At 39.5% G+C, this 24,900-nt stretch overlaps 1 protein-coding gene across 1 annotated transcript in view; it reads right to left on the minus strand.

The window, feature by feature from the left end:
• Window positions 1-24,900, minus strand: part of MEGF6 (multiple EGF like domains 6) — a 517,377-nt gene that overhangs the window by 174,318 nt on the left and 318,159 nt on the right. The window contains exon 6 of the mRNA XM_063435729.1: window positions 7,523-7,645. Coding sequence (XP_063291799.1) covers window positions 7,523-7,645 — 123 coding nt within the window. The remainder of the gene's footprint in view (window positions 1-7,522; window positions 7,646-24,900) is intronic.

A 24,900-nucleotide genomic window follows, 5' to 3' on the forward strand; every position in this document is an offset into this window, starting at 1 on the left:
CTCAGAGTGGCACTTTCCACATGGATGGGTACCCATTGAGCATTGGATCCTCTGGTGCTTTGCTTCATGCAAGCAGCAATTCAATTCAAGCCTCTACAGAGGGTGTTGAAGTTCATATGTGACCTACCTCTGGTCTTACAGGCTCTGACTAAACCACCATTCAAACCTCTAGCAGGAGCTTCCATGGTATCAGCACAGAAAGTGCTGTTGCTGGTGGCTGGTACCTCAGCAAGGTGAATGTGTGAACTCTAGGCTTGATTCTGTGTACCTCCATTCACTAATTTTCAACAGGATATGATTGTCTTCCATTTAGCACCAAAGATCCTGCCTAAGATGAATGCTTATCAATGTAATTCTCTACCTGTAGTGAAGGGTACCCATTGAGTATTGGAGCCCCTGGTGCTTTCCTTCATGTAAACAGCAATTAAACTCAAGCCTTCACTTAGAGTGTTGAAGTCCATTTGCAACCTACCACTGGTCTTACAGGCTGTGACTAAACCATCATTCAAACCTCTAGCAGGAAATTCCATGATGTTAGCACAGACGGTGCTGTTGCTGGTGGCTGGTACCTCAGCAAGAGGAATGTGTGAACTCCAGGTTTGATCCTGTGTACCCCCATTCACTGAATGTCAACAGGATATGGTTGTCTTGCATTTAGCACCAGAGATCCTGCCTAAAGTGAAAGCTTTTCAATGCTATTCTCTACCTGTATCAAAGGATTTCGGGTCACTCTCCACTAGTGCAGTTGCAGCATTGTGGGCTTCCATGCAATGGTCTCTTCTGAAACTTTGTGAAGTTGGCTTTTGGACCTCTTTGATCTCGTTTGTCCAGCATCACATACTGGACATTGAAGCAATCAATGAGGTGCAATTTGGACGTCACATCCTTAACTCAGTTCAATCTTCTAATCTATGTTTGATTGTTCTGATTATTTGATTGCCAGTTATGTATGTTTCTGTCCCTCCCTGGTAAGCTTGGGTATTCCCATGTGTAAATGCTGCCAGGAAAGTGTACAATGTATTCATACTTACCGTCATTTTATTTTCCTGGCTAATATTCATGGCAGTATATACTACCCACCCAGTGTTGTATTTGCTTCTTCTGTAGGAGCTTGTAACTGACTGAGGGACCTATGCAGGGATACGCCTTTTAAAGGTTTGTTTTATACCTGTTCTATCGGCTGTAAGGGGAGGAGCTAACCCATGTGTATATGCTGCATCAAGGCCGGATTAACATAGGGGCTGATGGAGCTGCAGCTCCAGGCCCATGGAATAGGCCCATTAAAAAAAAACAAAAAAATACCTTTTTTTTTTTTTTTACACACTAGTCTTAGGTTTGCCACCTGACTGGTATTTTAAGGCACAGACAGTATTTGAGGCTGCCTGGCCATGAAGGTATTGCAGTAATACCGGCAATACAAATGGAAATATTTTTCTCAGTATAAACAGAGATTACTTTGCAATACCAGCAATGGCCAGTAGGGGTCACTGTGTATGGAGAGAGGCAAGGTTAGGAAGTTACAGCAAATCCCTCCCTGCCTCTCTCTACTCACTGATCTGCGGGGGAGCAGCTACACAGCACAGAGAGTCCAGACAGCAGCTCCCAGCCTGCAGAGACAGACTACAGCTCAGGGAAGTGAAGGAGGGGGAAAAGGCAGCAGGGAGACATGGGGACACTGAGAAACTTGGGGACACTGGGAAACATGGGGACACTGGGACACTAGGGGACACTGTGAGACATGGGAACACTGAGACATAGGTAGACACATTAGGACATGGATGTCAGGATCGGGACAGGGATCCAACACGCAGAGTACAAACAGGTACTAGGTACGTATACCGGACCTTAGAATGGCCGGACTAACGTAAGGAGTAAGTAAAGAATGGTCTAGAGACAAGCCGAGGTCGAGGGAACGAGAGAGCAGGTAAGCGAGAGACAAGCCGAGTCAAAGGGTAATAGAGGTAAACGAGGTAGAACAGACAAGCCGGGTAAAAACCAAAGAGACTGACAAAATACAAGAGCACTGAGTGACTAGACAAGCTAGAACCACGACAGGGCAATGAACAAATGTAGAAAGCCCTACTTTATACCCTGGTTCCAACAGGTAATCACGCCCCCGACGAGTCCTCATTCGTGCTTGGGGCTTGATTGACAGATCGGGTTGGGTTGTCGTCATGACGTCGGCTACTGAGCGCCGCGTCATAAAAGGAAGTGGATCCCTCGCGGCCGGCGTGTAAACGACCGAGGGGACCGCGAGGAACGAGTGATTCAACCCTTTTGCGAGGAAGAACGTCCAAGTGTCTCACCTCCACAGAGGTAGAGACAACAGGTACCCTGACAATGGAGACACTAGGGACACAGTGTCTCCATGTCTCCCAGTGTCCCCATGTCTCCCAGTGTCCGTGTCCCCATGTCTCCCAGTGTCCCCAAATTGCTGTGTCCCCATGTCTCCCAGTGTCCACATGTCTCCCAGCCAGTGTCTCAGTGTCCCCATGTCTCCCAGTGTCCCCAAATGTCTCAGTGTCCCCATGTCTATGTCCACAAGTGCCCCCATGTCTCCAAGTGTCCCCAAGTGTATGTGTCCCCATGCCTTCCAGCCAGTGTCTCAGTGGCTCCATGTCTCCCAGTGTCCCATAGTCTCCCAGTGTCTGTGTTCCCATGTCTCTCAGTGTCCCTAGTGTCTTAGTTTCCCCAAATGTCTGTGTCCCCATGTCTCTGTGTCCCTAGTGTCTGTGACCCCATTTCTTCCAGTGTCCCCAAATGTATGTGTCCACATGTCTCCCAGTGTCTCCATGTCTCCCTGTGTCCCCATGACTGTATCCACAAGTGCCCCCATGTCTCCCAGTGTCCCTGAGTGTATCAGTGCCCCCATGTCTCCCAGTGTCCCCAAGTGTCTCAGTGTCCCCGGGTCTCTCAGTCTTCCCATGTCTCACTGTGTCCCCATGTCTCTCAGTGTCCCCTAGTATCCTAGTGACACAGGACACACAGACATGGGGACACTGGGAGAAATGGGGACACAGACACTGGGAGACTAGGGGACTGGGTGACATGGGGACACTGACACTGTGATACATAGGGACACTGATGCCAGGCTGGCCTTCCAATTCTTTGGACAGACATGCCCCCTTTTTGGGCATTTTCACCCCTTTTGGCAGTTCTGGTCACGTGATTCGCATCAGTGGCTCACTCTTTTACCCTGCCCATTCATTGACTTCCTGCTTCACCGGACACTGCTGTTATGGGGTATGGATTTACTTGAAAGATGAAAGCATAAATTAGATAAAGAGATTAGCATAGAGTATGTGTTTTCTTATAGCTACATCCTTTGAGTTTCCCTCCAACACCAACTCCATCAGATACATGACGCTTGAGAGGTATGACTGTTTTAGTGTTTTTGGTCGATAAGATTCTGTAATTAGGCCCCATCATAATTGTCAGCACCAGGCCCACCGGGCTCTTAATCTGGCCCTGTGCTGCATGAATAATAGCCAGGAAAAGAAATTTACGGTAAGTATGAATCCATTTTCCACTATATAATTCCATAATAAGTGTATTTTGAGATATATATATATATATATATATATATATATATATATATATATATATATATTAAGCCAATCTTTCCTTTTCAGTACAGCAGCCATGGGGACAAAGAAAGACAAAATAGTAGGACGCCTGGGGACACAACTTCAGTTTTAAACAACTTAAAAATGGTTTACCACTGTTAAGAGGGCACCCGTGAGACTCCAGCCCCCATAACCACTCAACATGTACAATTCTATGATGATGCTGCATTCGTTTGAGTATATTTTTAATTATTTTTTTTAAATAACCCGATGGAGCCAATGCAAATAAACCAAGAATAAAATTGACAGATTTACTGAGTCATTCTCTAAAATCCTAATGTGTTTATAATGTCTTTCTGTAGCTGTAAATTTGTCTTCCGTGTGCCATTAGGGTAAGGAAATTGAAAGCAATGTAAAGAATGCTAAAGTCTGGAGATTCTGCACGAAATATGTTTCAAATGCATGGAAGTTTATCTTAGCTACAGAAACCACTATAATGGGAGATGTAATAGCTGTGAGTCCAGGAACCAATATCCCTGAATGTTTCAACATGTTTTATCAGAGACACAATAGATTTTTCTGCCTGTTCTTGCAAAATGTCTAAAATGACATGTTTAGTTTCCACGATCCATCTCCACGGTCTATATCCTATAAGGAGACAACTTAGAAACAACTGCATGCAATCTCCTTCCTCGTGGTATTGTCTCGTTAAGAAAAAGAAGCATAAAACAAAACCAAATATTTCCACCGTTTATTGCTTTTAAATTTGTGTACCTCCTACAAAGAATGTGTTTATTTACTAGTCCAAGCTAGGCTAGACAGCAAGAAATGTCTGTAGTTATCATGCAATACACTGCTATGTAATAAGACTCAGGAACTTGTTGCAGATGGATAGCTAGTAATTTGCTGATTTAACCCTTCACAACTGAATTATTCTTGCTAAAAACAACAATGACATTTTGATATAGAGATTGCTGTTCAGGGATATCTAAATTACACAAAAATTACACAACTTTATTTTTTAATTTTATGAATCAATCACCATTTTAAAAAATACTAGGATTTCCATTATTCATTCACTTTTAAAAGTAAACTCATATTCAAAAAACACATATCAAAAACACATGTTAAAGGGACACTATAGTCACCAGAACAACTTCAGCTTAATGAGGTTGTTCAGGTGAGAACTATAGCTCCCTGCAGCCTTTCTCATGTAAACACTGTATTTTCTGTGAAAATACAGTGTTTACATTTAAAGCTAGGAACACCTCCAGTTGCAGTCACTCAGAGTGAACCAGAGGGACTTCGGAGTTGATGGAGGCATAATATGCCTCCATCCACTCAGATCTGATGTCAGCAGAGCACAGGGCAGCACTGTGAACAGCATCATGTGATTCAGTATCTCCTCTCTCTGCATGCAGACACTGAACTTTCGTCAGAGAGATTAATTGATTCAATTAATCTCTATGAGGAGATGCTGATTGGCCAGGGCTGTGTTTTAATGCTAGCTCTGCCACTGATCTGCCTCTTTGTCAGTCTCAGCCAATCCTATGGGGAAGCATTGTGATTGGATCAGGCTACCACAAGTCAGCAGATTGCTTGTTTTTCTGAGTCTAACAGCATGCAGATTTACAGCTTCAGGCTTGAATACAGTAAGATTTTTACTATATTTATGGAGGCATTAGCGGTCCAGGGGGGCTAGATGGTGGTTTTAACACTACAGGGTCAGGAATACATGTTTGTGTTCCTGACCCTATAGTGATCCTTTAATGCATATAATTGTTGAAGAATATGCATACCTGCTAAAACTTGCATATATTTCATAAGCATTAAAAACTTACCTTTCACTTGGTGCAGATCTGGTCTCTGCAGCAAATGAAGATCCATACCTTTTTGACCAGAAATGACTATATTGTTAGGGCTGGACATTCTAACATTAGTGCTTCTTATAGAGAATCAATGAGGACAAATCTCCAAGTCAAAGCTTCTCATTATTATTATTATTATTATTACTATTATTGCCATTTATATAGTGCCAACAGATTCCGTAGCACTTTACAATATTATGAGAGGGGGGATTTACGTAACTATGAATAGGACAATTAAAAGAAAACGTACAGGAACGATAGGTTGAAGGGGGCCCTGCTCAAACGAGCTTACACTCTATAGGATCATAGAGATAGGTGGTTTTATTGAGATTTATACTTCAACAAAAAATGTGGACACTCCGTGTATATAACCTTGGTTGTCCTAAAAGCCAGTCAGATTAGCACTACGACTGGTAAAAGCCTTAACTCTAAAATTGCAATATGTTTATTATATTAGGAGTGTCAACCATTGGTTCTTTATTGCCCATTGTTTTTAGATTTTATTAGACATATATTCAGCCTCTATTAGATCCTTTGGCTCATTTTGATATGCTACACCTTGTGCGGTGGCTTAACCTACTAACCATGAGGGCTTAATCCTCTATTCGTAGTACCCTTCCGAATGGCTCTGGCTAGTTCCCGTTTTCACTGTCTCTCTGTTACCCTGACCTTGGCTCATCTCTGATTGCGTTTTTATCCCACTCTAAGGCCCGGTAATACGTTTTATCCTAGTCTTGTCCCCTGCTATCCTAAACTCTGCATGTTGGGGTAATACACTGTGACAGTCTAATTCGTATCACTACAGTATAAGTTATATGATGGCCATTATTATGCCGTAATATAGGGGAAATTATGCTATTTACAATGATGATATTGACTATTCTTTTCCTCGTAAAAAGTGAATTATGTGAGTAACCCTTTCATGAATATGTAATAATTGGGGGGATCTGATTAACAGTCATACTGTATGCCAATGAAGTGTTATTGTGTTCTACAGGGATTCAAGACCCATTCTACCCTTAGGCAATAATGGAGTCCTCTGTGAAGCACATGGCCTTTCACCAGGCAAAACCAGTTGGGTTGTTGATGAACTCCTCCTCCTTTCCCTTCCAGTGCAATACCCCTTCCCCCAGGAGGCACTCTGGTTCTGTTACATCCTAAGGGATTGACTGAGGAAGGTGTGTCCAGCAGAAGGAAGGGCTAACCTGTTAAAAGTCCCGTGAATAGCACATTCTTTCTCTCTATGAAGTCATCCTCCTCACTCTCTCCCTCTCTCTCTATTCCCACTATACACACCCTCGCTCTCTCTTACTCTCAGCTGATGATCAATGGAGTGGTAACTGTATCACGTGTCTATGCCTGTTTTACAATGTTAATTTAGTCTACTTTCCATTCAATCAATGACTAGTTTTAGTAGAAACATATACTAGCCTATTTCAAATGTATATGTATTGTTTATTTGTTTGATTAGCCTCTATTAATAAATATTATTGAATTGCCGAAAGCAAGGAGTGTGGACTCTGACTTTACACTTGGTTTTTAAGTTATTATTTTAAGTTATTAATGTTATTATTAATTCCAAGTTTACTCCAACTTGTGAGTAAATGTTTATTACACATTATTTCCTATATCGTTCAAATTTTGGTCTTTTCCATTTCAATTGGCCTAATACAAGATGGAGTTTGCTTGGCCTAATTATCATGTTAATTAATAATAATAATTATCTCATGTTAAGTTTGTTTATTTAATTAACTGTGCTTGTATAAATGTAAGTGATTTACACCTCGTTGACTATATGCCCGTGAGGTACGAAATGCATAAGCGTTCTCATGGTTATCCCTTCCCCCCGCTGTACAGTCTCAGCCGAATATTTTAAATAATAAAATCATAATTTATCTTTATTTCTTAACTTATTTGCAAAGTCTGGGAATTAATATCTCCCTGTTTAATTGTCTGTCTTCATATTTAACTATATAAATATTTTGTATGTTTCGGATCTCTAGTTTTGTTATCTCATTATTTCCTTTCCATAAGGTTCTAATGTAGCCAAACCTCCCATCCTTCCAAAACATTGAAAGCTATGCTTACCCTGACACGTTTTGCCATCTTCCTTAAGACTCCGCCCATCTCCACATTTGCAGTAGAAGCTGCCAATTGTGTTGCAGCATTGGTGCTCACATCCGCCATTATCATTCTCACACTCATTGACATCTAAAAAAAAAAAAACAGAAAATACCATCAGGAACCTTCAGCAAACAGCATATAGTGAAGGGTTCACGTGTAATTTACCAAGAAATGGCAAAATAGGTTAAATGGAAACTGATTATCAGTTAAAGAAGGAAAAATATGGAACTAGAAAACCTGTGGAATTAAATATTTAGTTATGAAGAAAGGCTAGAAAATGTGAACTTGTTTTCTATAGAAAAAAAAGCATCTTAAAGGGGAAATTCTAACATTATAAAATATATAGCCAGAACTGCTCTCTGGTAACCTATGCATTAATTTAATTATATAAAGGACAAGAGGTCACTTATGTAGACTACAAGAAAAGAGATTTCCCCTTTGGCAAAAGAAAGTTATGATTTTTTTTACACTAATAAATATGTGGAAATTCCTGCCTAAAGAATGTTTAGAGTGTGTCAGATTCTATGGATCAGATTGTTAAACAATGTCTGAATGTATTTTGGAGGGGAAAAAATCAAGGATATTAATAGTAATAGTAATTGAGTGAGGTAACAGTTTGCTGACATAACAAAAAAAAAATATTTCCATTTTGGAGTTAAGAAGGAATTTGCTTCTTATTTTGTGGAAAAATTGTAAATGTTATTGCAGTCAGGAGGCTCCTATTATGCTTCACTCTCTTTAATCCAAACAGCAGTAATGAAAGAGTTAAATAACAAGTTTAAATTCATAAAAAAAAATTATAGGTTCAACCAAATATAGAATTATAATTGCTGTTCATATTTTATTCTATCTACACCGGTATGCCGATGGTTGACGAACACATGGCCAACCTGAAAAAATGATGGGATCAGACTCAACAAATCCTTACACAGAATTCTGTACTGTTCATAAAACATGCAGATAAACGTAGAAGCACTGCTCCTGTTTAGCAACAACCAATCCTGTGGCATATCAGCTTGCTCTTCCCTCTACCTTGCGCATTCCCAATTCCTTTCATGTCTCGTTGTTGAAGCCTCTAACCTGTAACAGGTATACCACTCTCTCTTCTGCTCCTTCCTCCATCCCGGTTGAGGGTCAGGATGAATATGAAGTCAAGTCCATTCTTGATTCTTGTATTTCCCGTGGAAAGCTGCAATACCTCGTTGATTGGAAGAGTTATGGTCCTGAGGAGAGATCCTGGGTGGCTCATGAGAATGCCCATGCTCCCCGTCTTCTCTGGGCTTTTCTTGCGCATTTTTCTTCCCATCCTGGTCCCTTCCGCCCGGTGGGCGTTTCTGGAAGGGGGGGTACTGTCAGGATACCTGTGATTACTGCCCTGGCAGGAATCCAACCTGTGGGTCTTCTCCCACATGATGGGGACACTCCTTCCATTCCCTCCTCTCATCTCGGCCGTTCAGACGTCGACCGTGGTAGCTCCACCCCTTTTTATGACACTGCACAAGCGCGCCGTCGTCATGACGTCGATGACATCATGGCCCGCCGAAACTTTAGAATTAGGACATTTTGGGGGCGTGGTCATCACTTAAAGAGCCAAACTATAAAAAGTACTCACTTGCAATTAATCATTGCCCTGTCGTGGTTCTAGCTTGTCTAGCTCTGTTCCTTTAGTGTTTACACTGGTTTGGTTTGTTGGTATTTGACTTGGCTCTGATGTTGACTATTCTGTGTTCTCCTACCCTTTGACTCGTCTTGTTTATTCACTTACCTATTTTCTGGTTCCCTCGAACTCGGCTTGTTCCTGACTATTCTCTGTTCTTTCCGACGTTAGTCCAGCCATTCTAAGGCCCAATATACGTTCTTCTATTTTTGCATTCTGCATATTGGATCCCTGTGTCGATCCTGACAAGAAGACACCTCTGTCTCTGTATTTACTGAAGATGTAAGTAATTTTATAGATTAAGAGCCTATATTTGATTTAACTTATTAAAACACAAACTCCCTTATTAGATGTGCAAGGTAACCTCTCATTTGACCCAGATCACAGCAAACACTTGAGGCTGAAAGAATGGGTCCCCATGTGTACTGTCTCAAAATGTATATAGGGCTGAATGCTTAAACTTCTATTCTAAAAAAGGTCTTTTTCACTCCACAGTTGGAACCCAAGTTGGTCCAGTTTTTGTGTAAATCGGGTAAAGACCATAGAAAAGGTCTAGATAGATCTTTCAAAATATGTCAGGATAAAATGCTTGATGTTATTGGGCCATTGAGCAGAATGTTTGAACTCACCAAAGAATCAGTAAAAAATATCAAGCTGTATCATAATGACACCACAATAAGTTAAATTCAAAGAGCAGTTTGCTTATTAGGCAATGCCAATGCTGCTATGCACAGTGAAAGAAGAAAATAAATTTTAATGAAAAGGGATATTTGGCTAAATTTCAGATTTTCCGGTGGAGACTGGGGGTCGCAATGATTTGTTATTTCTTAAACTCCCTTCTTTTTTCATACATACAAAACATTAGACATCTCACATTAACAATTTACACCGTAAGGGATTCAGTATCACATTTTTAGATGTACCAAAACATATTCTATATTGTATCATTTGTTATCCCTATTTTATGGAACACCCTAATCTGTGTGTGGTCGATTGTCTCAAATGCTATGAATCCAAAACATCCTTGATCAGGCATTCAGATAAATCACAATTGCGCATTTTCTATTGTAAGCTACTCCTACCTGTTTCCTCAGTTAGATGGCTAGATGGGTTCGCAGCACAATGTCTATGGCAGGGATTGACATTAGTAAATTTGGCCCTCATTCCACTAGAGGAGCTTTGTCTACCAAAGCTTTCCAAGGAAAAAATCTCAGGTACTCGCTGTGAAAAGTTAAGCAGCTTTAATGGATACCGCAACATTTCGACCTATATCTAGGTCTTTATCAAGCTCGATAAAGACCTAGGCATAGTTTGAAACATTGCGGTGTCCATTAAAGCTGCTTAACTTATTACAGTGAGTGCCTGAGATTTTTTCCTTGGAAAGCTTTGATACTGAGATTTCTTTCCTTGATACATGTTCTATGGGGTATGATGACCCATACTCAGTCACACCCTGTTATTTTTATGATTGAGTGCAACCCTCTTTTTTATTTTTGATGCCAAAGCTTTCCAAGCTGGAGGTTCCTTTTCTAATATTCTAAAAGCCACTTCTAACTCAGCTTTTTTTTTTTTTTGTCAATCTTTCTTTTATTAGGCATGTGCAATGGGGTACAGAATAAAGAGAGGGAAATGCACGAGTGGTATACAGTATAGGGTTAATACATCGTTAACAATGCTGAATTACATTTCCTGGGTAGCGATGCCTATTTTTTATTTTTATGTAGGTTAATGGAAACATATTATAAACAGAAGGAACGGCTGTCTAGTTAGAGACATGTAAGGGTATATATGCTGAAATCGTATGACTAAGAACATTTAAGGGATGCATATGCTGATAACACTTAACTTAGAAACGTTTAAGGATTACATATGCAGGTAATCTGCAACTGTATGAACAGTGAAGGAATATCTATGCTGATACTACATGACTGTAGAAACAATTTGTCAATCTTTGCACTTATTGAAGCATAGCGTAAGTTAGTATAGAATGCATAACAGGGGTTAGAGCATATCAACGTGTGGTATACAAGACATATTCAGCTCATAGACTCCCACTTGTGTCAGCCTCTCTTTTCATTTTAGGGTAACTATGCAGGTTAAACTACTAGTCAACAGTGATGCGTCCGTCTAATTGTAAGGGATTTATAGGCTAGTCAGGCAGCACTTAAACTGTGTGCTATAATGCAGGCTGTGAACATACATTTCTAGTAGTGTGAACACATATAAGGCTAGCACGTTAGAGAAGCGTCTATGGTTATACTAAGTAAATTAATAAACAGGCTAGTCATGCTTGTCTAAAGAGAAGTCATAGGGGTTAAGAATTAATGCAGGCATAGAGCGATAAATGATATACGACAGAGACCATGCTTAGTAGTCGTTAGCCCTTAAACAAGATTAATAGACCAGATTAAGTTTTGTGAGGCTTATACATTGCATATGCATTTCGTTGAGTTATTTTAGTTAAATAGTTCAATGCAAAACGTGGATAACCTAAAGTATTAAGTGCCAGTCTTACGATATGATGAACGCTTAGTACAAAGTACATTGGGGGAACATGTCCGCCAGGCGGAAGTTCATCCGTGTGTGTCATTTGAAGCTGGTCAGAGAGGGACCCTGGTGTCTCACAGCTGGAAGCTTTTACTGGAAGGGCTGTGAGGTAGGGAGTCTGTATTTATCCGATACCTCTGCTGGGGATGTTGGCACCGTTTGTCTGGAGGGTCCACATGGGAGCAGCAGGGTGCGGGTGGGTGTCGGTCACCCTCCAGCCCCAGGTCGGTAGGAAGGCCTGCACCTGTATACCACTGACTCGGTTTCTCGGTGAGGCCGGGTCAACCTTTGTTGGGCGCCATGGGGAGCTCGGGTGTCCTGCCGCCGCCCGCGGCGGGCACTCCTCCGGCGATGTGGTCGGTGCCTAGGAGACTGACTCCATGTGGCCTTCGGCATGGGAAGGCTTTGCGGGCGGCCCACGATGTTTGCCTCAATGAGGTAATAGAGGTTCTGGGTGGTCCGTCGTAGCTTACGGGTGCCGCACTTCTGCCGCTGTGGGGAAAGCTTTGGTTCCGGAGGCAGGCCTCTAGGCCTAGCCGGGATCCTGCAGATGATGCCTGTTATCGTGGCTTGTGATCGTGAGGCAGGCCGTGGGCGGGTACGCCTTGTATCCCTCATTCCTGCTTGTCTCTTCAGGTATGGTTTGCATTGCCACCATTTTGGAGCTTGTTGTAGTGCAGGCCCCGTGTGTATGTGCCGTGAGTCCGTCAGTCGCTTCCATGGCAGTTCGGTAGCCGAGTGGGTCTGGGCTGGATGGAGCATCTTTTCCTTCAGTTTACGCCAGAATTCTTGAAAGATACTCTCCAGCCTGGCCGCAGATCCCTGTTCGTCCTGGCTGCCGACCAGCCACGTGGTCGCCGCCATCTTTGGGGAGTCACTCAGCCCTCCGGTGGGTTTCTTTGTGCCTACCATGGCTGGGAGGACTCCCAGTAGTGGACCGGGATCACCCCCACCGGTCCATATGGGGGGGATGCGGGGTACTCGCGTGTGGCACTCAGTTCTCGGGTCACTCCGGACTGGTAACTCGGACGCTGCTCCCCGCCATTGCGCTCCCGGCCACATGCCTCCGCGGGTATAGCCTGTTGCCTGTCGTCCGTGTACAGTCCGCATCACCGGTTCACCGTGTGGACTGAGTACCAGGTCGTCGTTTAGGGTCAGTATGTGCCGTTTCATGAGGTTTGGAGGTGCCTTTTTAGCCTTTTTTCGTAGCTTAGTCAGGAGCTTCAGTTCGGCACGTCTTCCCTCCATGGCAGTCAGGCCCCGCCCCCCTAACTCTGCTTTTAAAACTTTATATTCCCTTTCTATTTCTCGTGTGTCTAGGGTAACTTTGTAATAATTTGTTCCTCTTTCTATTGTAATGTTTATTATATATTGCATAATAGCATAATATGAGCCTCCTGTCTGCAATAAAACTTTAAGAATTTCCCTATCATATTGTGTAGGAAGGCAAGTTTTGTCCCTGCCAACATTAACCCATCCCGGTGTGTCTTTGTTCTCCTTGTATAGTTTAATCTGGATAATATTCAATGGATTTTAATTTGTTTCTTGGTTTTTTTCTGAGATCTGTTCTTCTTATCAAGTTTCTATGGTTATGATTTATGTTCAGGTGTCGCAGCTTGAAAATGGACTTGGGTTACCTGCTTGGGACCTATATTGGCTATCCTGCATGCTGATTGGTTTCCTGCATTCTATTATGTTTTTTGTTTTTTTTGTACCTGTTAATTTGTTCTAGTGATTTTGAACTTGTTATTTAGCTCTGTCGTTTCTGCTGTTTGGAGTAGTAAAGAGAGTAAAGCATAATACTCACCTCCTGTCTTAAATAAAATTCATATTTTCCTACACAATATGATAAGGAAAATCTTAAAATCGCTTCAAATTATTATTTCTTTGCATTTTTATTGTAAACACATGATCATAAGTGCTTACAGTCTACATGACTGTTCAGATGTTACTAAACAGTGTGGAAAAGCTTTCTCTTGAAATACAGTAAGTGAGAAGCGGATGTAACATCAAAAGAACACAGAATTTTACTAAATGTTAAACTATGGCATTAGCAATTTTTCTAATGCTTCCAAAATAAAGGAGGCTGTGCCAAATAGGTATACTGCAAAATGTAGAGATTACATTTTATCTAAAATTATGAGTTTATGCTTCTGTTAGCCCAGAGCAGTGACTTTAGGTTGGCATTGTCCACAGTTCATAAATATCTGCAATGTCAGGTTAGGCACCATTGACCGGGTAACGGGGCCATTCAGAGCAAACGAATTTGGTATGGACAATTACCCAAAAAGTAGAATTCTGAGCAGAATACTTAATTCTGACTAGCAGTAACCATACAGTAATTATTTGTTTGAGAACATGAAACTGAGGTTGCTAATAACAGGTTGTTAGCTGTTTGTAATGGTTTGTAGCAATAAATGTGAATTTATGTGAACTCAATTACCTAGCTATCTGTCTGTCTTTCCATTTATCTCCTGTATGTTTTAATATTTATGTTTATTCTCTTGACAATCTATTTCTGTATCTTAGAACTTACTGACTGAAGGCATAACTTGCAACAAACATATATTTGGTAGGACAATCCTGACTTGGAGGTCCTCTACTGCCATCCAGGGTTTGTTCTCTGGTGTCCTGCATCTGGGGACAGTGTAGACAAGCCCCTAATAAGTGCAGTGTGAACACTTAGATGCATGTGTGCTGCACAAACTAAACATAGAAACATAGAAACATAGAATGTGACGGCAGATAAGAACCATTCGGCCCATCTAGTCTGCCCAGTTTTCTAAATACTTTCATTAGTCCCTGGCCTTATCTTATAGTTAGGATAGTCTTATGCCTATCCCATGCATGCTTAAACTCCTTTACTGTGTTAACCTCTACCACTTCAGCTGGAAGGCTATTCCATGCATTCACTACCCTCTCAGTAAAGTAATACTTCCTGATATTATTTTTAAACCTTTGTCCCTCTAATTTAAGACTATGTCCTCTTGTTGTGGTAGTTTTTCTTCTTTTAAATATAGTCTCCTCCTTTACTGTGTTGATTCCCTTTATGTATTTAAATGTTTCTATCATATCCCCCCTGTCTCGTCTTTCCTCCATGCTATACATGTTAAGATCCTTTAACCTTTCCTGGTAAGTTTTATCCTGCAATCCATGAACCAGTTTAGTAGCCCTTCTTTGAACTCTCTCTAAGGTATCAATATCCTTCTGAAGATAGGGTCTCCAGTACTGTGTACAGTACTCCAAGTGAGGTCTCACCAGTGTTCTGTACAATGGCATGAGCACTTCCCTCTTTCTACTGCTAATACCTCTCCCTATACAACCAAGCATTCTGCTAGCATTTCCTGCTGCTCTATTACATTGTCTGCCTACCTTTAAGTCATCAGAAATAATCACCCCTAAACTCAGGGAACTGAGCCCATGCAAAAGTGTTTCAACAGCACCTGTGTATGGGCAGCATTAACTGCAGCAAATTTGCCTCCTTTTCATATCAGCCCATCATCTTGTCATGCTAATCTATCTACTTTGCTTAATTTATTTCTCCTAACACTGGAAGGTATGCTATAAGATTATTGAGATGTACCCTCACTTATTTAAAAAAAAGTGTGGCTATGTGCATCTAAAAAAAAATAAAGGCATTTTTGGGACTCTGGGTCCTGACACAAAAGCAAAATAATAATTATATTTATCTATTTATTTATTTTTCACCAAATTCACAGAAGAAAATAAATATATATATACATATATATTTATTACTTTTTTATTTTTTATTATAATTATTATTTTTACTTTATTTATATATTCCATAGAATTTCTTCTTTATTTTTGGAAGCTGTAAACTAATCATAAGCCAATAAATGCTCCATATACTAATATCTTCTTTGCAATGTGCATTTACAGAGAATACAAATACAAATAAACATGGAAAAGTGAACAGGCAAAGATAAACCAAAGCAGAAAATTAGAGAAAAAAAAGTCTTGTTATTCCATACATTCCTGACCAAAATTTTGGAAAGGCAAACAGCATGTGATAACCAACAAAAAGCAAATGACCACTGGGAGCAGCTGATGTTCAGTATCAGCCAGCTGTTTTTAAAATTAAAATTATCAAACATTTCTGAGAGGAACATCTGGCTCAACATAATATCCCTGTCATCTGTCTTATATTAGTGTAACGGAAACAAGGTAAGGACAGAAATAGCTAATGACATCATATGTTTGGACCCAGGTCCAACATCAACTCCTACTCATTGTGTGTCTCTAAACATATCATTGCGTGAAGAGACTAGATTCCAAATATTTGCAGGTGTTCTATATTCCTTTTACTTGCGTGTTTTTTTGTTTTTTTTTCATACTTTACTAATGCTTTTGTGATTCTCCTGCTCAGATTAGCTGCCATCTAAACCTTCTTTGTCAGTTGTTTTTACCAGGATGCTGCTGGAAGACCTGGCATAGAATAAAAGTGCTCATCAACGTTTTCCACTAAATACCATGACCTGGATCCAGACTGAGCTAAGTTTAATGGAAAACAAATTCAATACAAATCCTGCCATTTGTTATGGGTATAAAGTTATTATATATTAACAGAAAACAGACAAAACATAAAACCGGGTTATGATAGCTTAAATGAATTAAGTTTATGTTCTATCTTAATACCCTCTGCCCTCCCTAATCTTGGATTAGTTCACGTGGCAAGGTAGAGATGTGGCCGTAATGTTAAAAATAGCTATCTGTTCCTCAACAAACATGCATTTAATCCATTCATTACAGATGACTTGCCAGGAAAGTAACAATAGAATTCCTTGTGTAAGTATTTAGCCCCTTAGTAGGTATATTTTGTAGTAAAAAACAAAAAATAACTTGGAGCTTTCAACTTTTATTGATATAAAATCCATAGTTATGTCCTAGTACAATCACTTGTCTTTAGAAGTTAGATACGTGATGGGTGAGTACCTTTAGTTTCTTCAAGCTGGAGAGAGTTGCTCTTCAGTAATAATAACTCATCCCCAAACACTAGGCGACACACAGTAAAGGGTAAAACAACAACAGTTTATGGTCACCAAACAGCTGTATATATAGGGACAATAGCAACAGGGGTTCATTAACTGGGACAATAGGTTATAGCCCGGTACCACTGTGTCTGGGAGATAATTCAATTAAATACAATTTACTTTATTCAATCATAGACACCAGGGCACCATAATAATAAAAGCTTAAAAAGCATAACTTTAACCTACTTTACACACTCATATTATACATCCCTGCACAGATCTAATTTCTCCAATTAAAGTGTCCAAAAAGCACCCAAATTTGATATACCTAGCCCGAGAAATCGTGGAGTGAACTTTGACCGGGCTGAGACTACACCCTGATCTGGAAAGAGTTGCAGGCTGCTGTGGCTAAGTGCCGGTCATTAAAACTGTCTGTTTTTCAGTGGGAAAATGGGGCTCCCCCTGACTCTTGGTAAGCGATTGTTGGCTGTCTATCTCCCTACCTCCCCTCCAAAAAGTGCTCTCTGCATGTTTAATTACAGGAGCCAGAGAAGCCACTAATTTCACAAGGCAGCCACACTGGCCCAAGCCGACGTAGAGTTCCATGAAATTGTCACCTTGTCCTGCTGGAACGGTTGCAGCTGTCCCAGTTTCTTTGAAGTGCTGAAGGTTCTTGAGGAGGAAAGGGAAAAACCAGGGGCTAATTAGCTCTCTTGAGAAGTTATAATTTGGGGTCCTACACCTATTTATCCACTGGTCTGGTGCAGGCTCTGCCACAACATAAGTAGCTTTACAGAGTTTACTTGTGTGCACATAATCTCAAAATCAATACACTTGTTTCTAGAATGCACTAGAGGATGCTGGTGAAACTATCTTGACAAAAAGTATCATGAGGTAAGAGCTATCAAAGCAAGTGTAAAATAATGTTCAGAGGAATCACCTATTAGGGTTACATTATAAACATATTCCACAATTTGAACACTCCTTGGGACAATGTTAAAATCATTATTAAAAATGTAAAAGAATATAGCACAACAGAGTCTCTGTCTGGAAAAGGATGTAAATCAAATAGCTCAGTTACACGGTAAGGACAAGCCAACCCGGAAGCTGGTACTAAATCTGAAGACCTGGATATATTCCTGATTGAAATGGGGAAACATAAAAACATACATAGATCAAATCCTCGGACAATTCACAAAACTGATCTTTATGGACACTGGCGAGAATCAAATCCATATGAATTTCTAGATGGAGTTTGACAAAAAGGAAGTGGACAGCTTGGAAGATAAGAGGAAGAGGTTCTCTGGTTTGAGGAACACAAAATTAAACTTTTTGACCTTCACAAAATGTTGCTAGTTGGGACTGAGTGCAAGATTAATGGATCCAAACATAGAACAATTCAAATGAAAAATATGTTTCAGTCTGCTAGACAACTGAGACTGGGATGGAGGTTACTCTTCCAGCGAGAAAAGAACCTAAATGCACAGCTGAAGCTAATTTTAAATCCATAAACTGGAACATCTAAGAATGTCCTAGTAAAAGACTAGATCTTAATTTGATTGAGAATATGTTGAAAGACTTAAACATTTCCGTTCACTAATGTTTCCTATCCAACCTAAAAGTGCTTAGCAATTTTGCTAAGAGCAATGGTCAAAACTTGCTAAGAGAAATGGTCAAAACTTGCAGGATTCAGACAAATAGTAGAAACTTACCCTAAAAGGTATGCACCTGTTACTGCAGACAAAGGTGGTTCTATGAAGTAATGATTTTGCTGGGGTGCAGTGTTTTCCACAAAATGTCTTTCTTTTTTCTAATTTAGGACCATATCTGAGTGCTTAGATCACTTAATACAATGCACATTTTAACTCGGGCTGCCACTTTTTGAAATGCTTATGAATTTTGCATTCAGCAAGACTTCAAAGTGCTGCCCAGCAATATGTGGCATTCCCTTTTACATGATGGAAGAAATAAAATTAAGTACTGTGTTTAGCTTTTTTTTCCAACCACACTAGGGTGGCACAAACTACTTCAAAATGTGACATTTTGAAAATACATTGATTTCAGAGTTGCAGGTATTTTTCAATGTGTCAGCATTAATATTATGACTCCTGAAGCGAGGAGTCTAGTATCATGCTGAACCAGACGTAGTGGCAATTTCTGACATAATCTGCCAAAAAACAAGGTGGAATAGATTGGTACAGATTCTACTCACTGGGCTCACTACACTAACCAACCCCATGTTCATCCTAATCCCTTTTCTTTTTACTTTGGAAAAGTGATACCAAAGCTTTGGGGTCTTCCTAACTTCCCAGCCTGGCGGAGCTGCATTTTCGAATTGAAGAATTCCCTGTAGAGGGAATATAAACCTACTTACAGAACTTACTGGTACCACAAAAGTAGAGATGCAACACCAGTAACAGAAGCCTCCCACAAGTACTCCCACCGACTACTAAGATATCTGCACATTGTTTCAGCGCCACAGGTCTTTCAAAATGGCCTTGAAACACACATAACCATTTTCTTTTATAGTGTTGCATATGGATAAAAAATTGCAGTTCACAAACATTTTCATCCACGTCTCTTTAAGGTGGCTTATATTCAGCAGAAGTATACATTAAAAAAAATAAAAATACCTGTCTATGTGTCAAATGTAAATCAAGGTCTGGGATAAAATGTATATAGTTGAAAAAAATATAGGAGGGTCTTTTTTTTTGTGATTTAGCACCCATTTTAAAGGCATTATGTAGACGATGCATTAAAATTTGCAAAAGTGAATAAAAAAATATTGAGGAGTTTTAAAATACTCACCTTTGAAGTTCTTGTTTTTACTGACAATTCCTAGGATTTCCAGCTTTTGCAGTGAGTACTCCATACACCAAGAAATGGCGTATTGCTCTCTGTCAATCCAAACCCTCCCATCACTATCATATGTAGGTCAGATACACAATACACACCAATTTTTATTACCTTGCTGGTAGCATCTGTCATATGACAGAGAGGACCACCATTAGATATTGAGGTATCTTTTGGCATAAGTATCCTTGGTTGATTAATTGAAATGATTCCGACAAAAAAATGATTGCTTTTGGAAACAGATTATGGCTCCCCAAAACAGCCAAATTGGTATGTAAAACTTGTCTCAAAAAAGTTTATTTGTCCCTTTTAAGCATCTAGACATATTTATGTAGTATAGTGTCTGGATAGTTTTAGACTTTGTAGCTAGACAACAAGCTAGTGTATATTAATGTTATCCAATTCATATTAAATATGAACATATAGCTGGCTGGTTGGGGGACAGAAGCATCTGAAAAGCATCCAAAGATGACTGAGACAACAAATTAATCATTAAGACTAATGACTAGAGTGTGAAGACGCCAACACAAGAAAGAAATAGATCACAGCAAGCTATGAATAAAATAAACTGTTGAGAAAGACAAAATGCAGACATAGTATAAAGCAGAAAACCTATTATATCTACATGTAACACAAACAGAATCTTGAGTTGCGGCATTAATGTTGTTCTTGGTCCTATCATGCAGTGCTTTTACAATGTGCAGGTTATATTTCTCTGCCTCCTGGGTTTTTTCCTGTATATTCTCACTACTGTGGGAGAAATATTGCAACATCACATATTAGTCCGTGAAACCGGAGAAAGGAACTGTATGCTACAACATATTTTCTAATGAGCAGACAGTGTTATATGAGCTCATTTAGAATAGTACATTGTCATCATTGTATATGTCAAGCATGATCAATAGCATAGCATAGTTTTTATAGAAGTGCACATATTGGTTTTAACCTTTTAGAGTCAGAGAGCTAAGGGATAAATATACATGGAACAGTGGTAACAATAGTTTGATAAACGTATAACTAGTGGTGTAAATTGGGATTATGAGAGGTGTTGGAACCACTGGGAGTAAAGCCCCAAATGTACCTTGCATTATCTGTGCCCTCATCTTGTCTTGAAGGTCAAGTGTGATGGAGCAGAGATATGAACCTTCAGCACATGTCTATTTTCTCCTGCTTTCCAGAGCTCTCTATTGGAGACTGGAAACAAGTTTGATGTTAATATATTGGTGCCCTTAATGTCTGTAAGGGCATCACCATAGCAGCAGAAATAGAGACATGTGACATTAGAGGCACATATCTCCTGAACCCTTACACTACAAACTTTTACACTACTAAAAGTTTGGAAGTATGCTCCCACACTTTTCCCATTTTTCCTACTCCCACCTCCAGAAATGATGCAATATTTGTCAATCGAGACTGAAGGCTCTATTCATATTTGTAGCCATCAGAGAGCCATTGTTATATTAATTACCGTATATACTCGAGTATAAGACAAGTTTTTCAGCACAATTTTTTTGTGCTGAAAATCCCCCACTCGTCTTATACTCGAGTTAATGTCCGTATTATGGCATCTTACATTGCCATAATACAGACCAGGACCTACAGGCTCATTACAAGCCCAGCGGTCCTGTTGGGGGCTGGCAGGAAGCTGTAACTTACCTTCACAGCAGCTCCTGTCAGCTCCCTTCTCTCTCCTCCGGTCAGCTCCCTCTGCAAGTCTCGCGAGATTACCGTGGCAACGTTCCGCGCGGCCGCGAGACTTACATTGGGAGCTGACCAGAGGAGAGAGAAGGGAGCTGACAGGAGCTGCTGTGAAGGTAAGTTACAACTTCCTGCCAGCCCCCCTCCTACAGCCCATCCAGAGGGGGGACGAAAAAAATATAAATAAAAATTTTAATAAAATGAAAATAATATATTAATAATAGTAAAAATAATAATAATAATAATATAAAAATATAATATATAAAAAAATAATAATTTAATATTAAAATAATAATAAAAATTTAAAAAATAATAATACAAATGCCCACCCCCCACCAAGGCTCTGCATCCCACACACACACACACACACACACTGCATTCATACACACACTGCATTCATACACACACACACACACTGCATTCATACACACACACACACTGCATTCATACACACACACTGCATTCATACACACACTACACACACTGCATTCATACACACACACTGCATTATATACACACACACATACACTACATTCATACACACACCCACACTGCATTCATACACACACTACACACACTGCATTGTATACACACACACACTGCATTGTACACACACACACACACACACTACATTCATACACACACACACTACATTCATACACACACACTGCATTCATACACACACACACACTGCATTCATACACACACACTGCATTCATACACACACACTACATTCATACACACACTGCATTCATACACACACACTACATTCATACACACACTGCATTCATACACACACACACTGCATTCATACACACACACACTGCATTCATACACACACACTGCATTAATACACACACATACTGCATTCTCATACACACACACACACTGCACTCATATACACACACACTGCACTCATATATACACACACACACACTGCACTCATATACACACACACACACACCACATTCATACAAACACACAAACACTGCATTCATTATATACACACACTGTAAAAAATATTCAATTAATATAATTTTGGGGGGATATAATTTTATTTAGAAATTTACCAGTAGCTGCTGCATTTCCCACCCAAGCCTTATACTTGAGTCAATAAGTTTTCCCAGTTTTTGGGGGTAAAATTAGGGGCCTCGGCTTATATTCGGGTCGACTTATACTCGAGTATATACACTATTATAATATCTATTTATATTATTATTGTTTTTTTAATCAAAAGTAATGATTTATAAATTTCACAATCCTGTATTAGTATCCCCTACACAAACAAGGCCAGAGGAGCCATAAAAGGGCTCCGATGTGCAGAGGCAGTCATCAAAAGGGACACCAGAAGGACACAAAGCTGAAGACAAGGCAGCCAGGAGCGGCACCCGAGGTAAGTGAAAGGGCTGCACTGGGGCATGCTACAAGGGAATGCCCCGAGTGGGTGTCAAGACATTTTAATATGAACAAAGAGAAACACTTTAATTTTAGAGACAGTTGTGGGGGGTGAGGTGACCAGGTGCAAGGTATTCACTGAAATCTTAGGTGACTTATATTAATAAGTGCGAGTTAAATATAAATTAGAACAAGAACAATGCATTTTATTTACACAGGGTGATTTCTATACACATTTATTGTAGATTAAAGGAACATTACTGTGAGTATTATTGCTGTGCAACTCTGCTATAAATTCAGAAACACCACGAATACTGAACTCCTACAACACTGGGACATTAGGATAGAAAGAGGGAAAGATGGATTTTAGATTCAAAATAAGGACTGCCCCTCCTAAATAGGGATACTTGGGAGGTACGTGAAAGGAGCTTAAATCCCCAAGATGCTTGGTTTGAGTTTTTAACTATAGGCAAAATTAATCAAATTAGAGTTTAGGTAGCTACTAAGGAATTTAGGGCTGGGAAAGCATTTTGGAGATGAGAGAATTAAAAGATGAGTTTTAATTATCTCAACCATAGGGGTTTTATTATTTTGTTTCAATTCATTTTTGGTTTCTGTCTGACATTATGTGTCGTAATTTTCTGTGCACATTTGAATCCTTAAATTACCTATCTGGTTCAAGACACCAATTTTGATTTCTCTGAAACCACCAAATCTGCATTAATCACAAAGTCCACAAAACTGCTCATCTCTAATGATGGATCCAAACAACACATTTATCTCTGATTGATAAAGAGACTATTTTTTTTTTCACCAAAACATCACTAGAGCAGAAACTTCTGTTTTAAGATGCAAAATTAAGTTCGAGAAATTGAAAATGAAAGATAAATGGGCCTACCTATTGATCTTCACCTGCTGTCTAATGTTGATTTTCTATGACCTTTAATTCCATTGATAATTGAACTGCCTTGAATAAGATGAATTAGTTGAGTTCACTTTTGAAACTGACAAAAGTCTATTAACTTTTTTCTTTATACACTTTAAAAAACATTATTTTATGAGCTGTACAGCAGACAAACATGTTTGGCCGGTACAGTAGTTAGGTTAAACTAAATGCTCTATGTCATTACTTTCTGGAGTAAATTACCCGACGGAAGAGTCTTTGCCTCCTTTTCTTGTTGGAGGTAATTATAGCAAGGCTGCCAATTGTTCATTCATGGGAAAATAAGAATGTCCCTTTGGTGACCTGAACAAGGTTTAATGCTTCTGAGAATTTCATTATTAGATCCAAGTATGCTAAAATCTTGTTATAAGTCCATTTCATTGACGGATGGACAAATCTAATTAACACATTAAGAGGGGAATGTACCAAAAAACAAACCCTCCACCCCCAAAAATAATTAGAAGCATATTTTGCTCTTTGTTTTCTCCTACAATCTGTTCTTCGTATAATAATGTATTTGTTATTTTGCACAAATTGCAAAGAAAATTGAGTCTCTGCAAATATTTCTGAATCCAGGCTTTGTAATGTCCCTGCTAGGAGCTGACATCATGTCAAATATTAACGAGTATACATATAACACATTTGTGTGTTAGCATTTAAAAAAAAATAAAAAATATTATGATAAGAATTTTAACATGTTTATTGATTTATGTTGTTTTTTGTTTTTATTTTTAGAAATTTATAGAAAATGATTTTACGCATGGATGTATAACATTAAGTCATGTTTAAAGTGATTTATCTGCAGTGGTGTGTGCCTCCTTAAATGTATGGGAAAGTAATAAGTTTTGAGTGGATTTAGTGGTACATGTACAGAATGAGTCAAAAATGAGTCATCTAAGAAATTTATGTTAAAATTAACTATTATGTATAAGTAAGAGACTAAAGCTTTAAGCGGTGATGTATTTTACCCTTTCCCTCCACCATCTTGTACGCTGACATTTTGAATTCATTACCATTAGGTTTCTTGTAGTGTCCCCCGGGTATTTGAGTGGTCCCTGACCTGTTCCTGGCTTTTTTTCTTCTTCTAATAATAATAATAATAATAATAATATATGTATGGAGATAGTTAATACAATGTTAAACAAAAATCTGCACAGCAGTGGAGTCATAAGACTTGCTTTTCCCACAGAAATCACAAATCTGCAGTAATGTTACTACCGCAAAGGATTCTGGGTGGGTATATGCAAATTAGTTTAAC

The sequence above is a fragment of the Pelobates fuscus genome, chromosome 11 (assembly GCF_036172605.1).
Source record: "Pelobates fuscus isolate aPelFus1 chromosome 11, aPelFus1.pri, whole genome shotgun sequence".
NCBI classification, from domain to species: domain Eukaryota; kingdom Metazoa; phylum Chordata; class Amphibia; order Anura; family Pelobatidae; genus Pelobates; species Pelobates fuscus.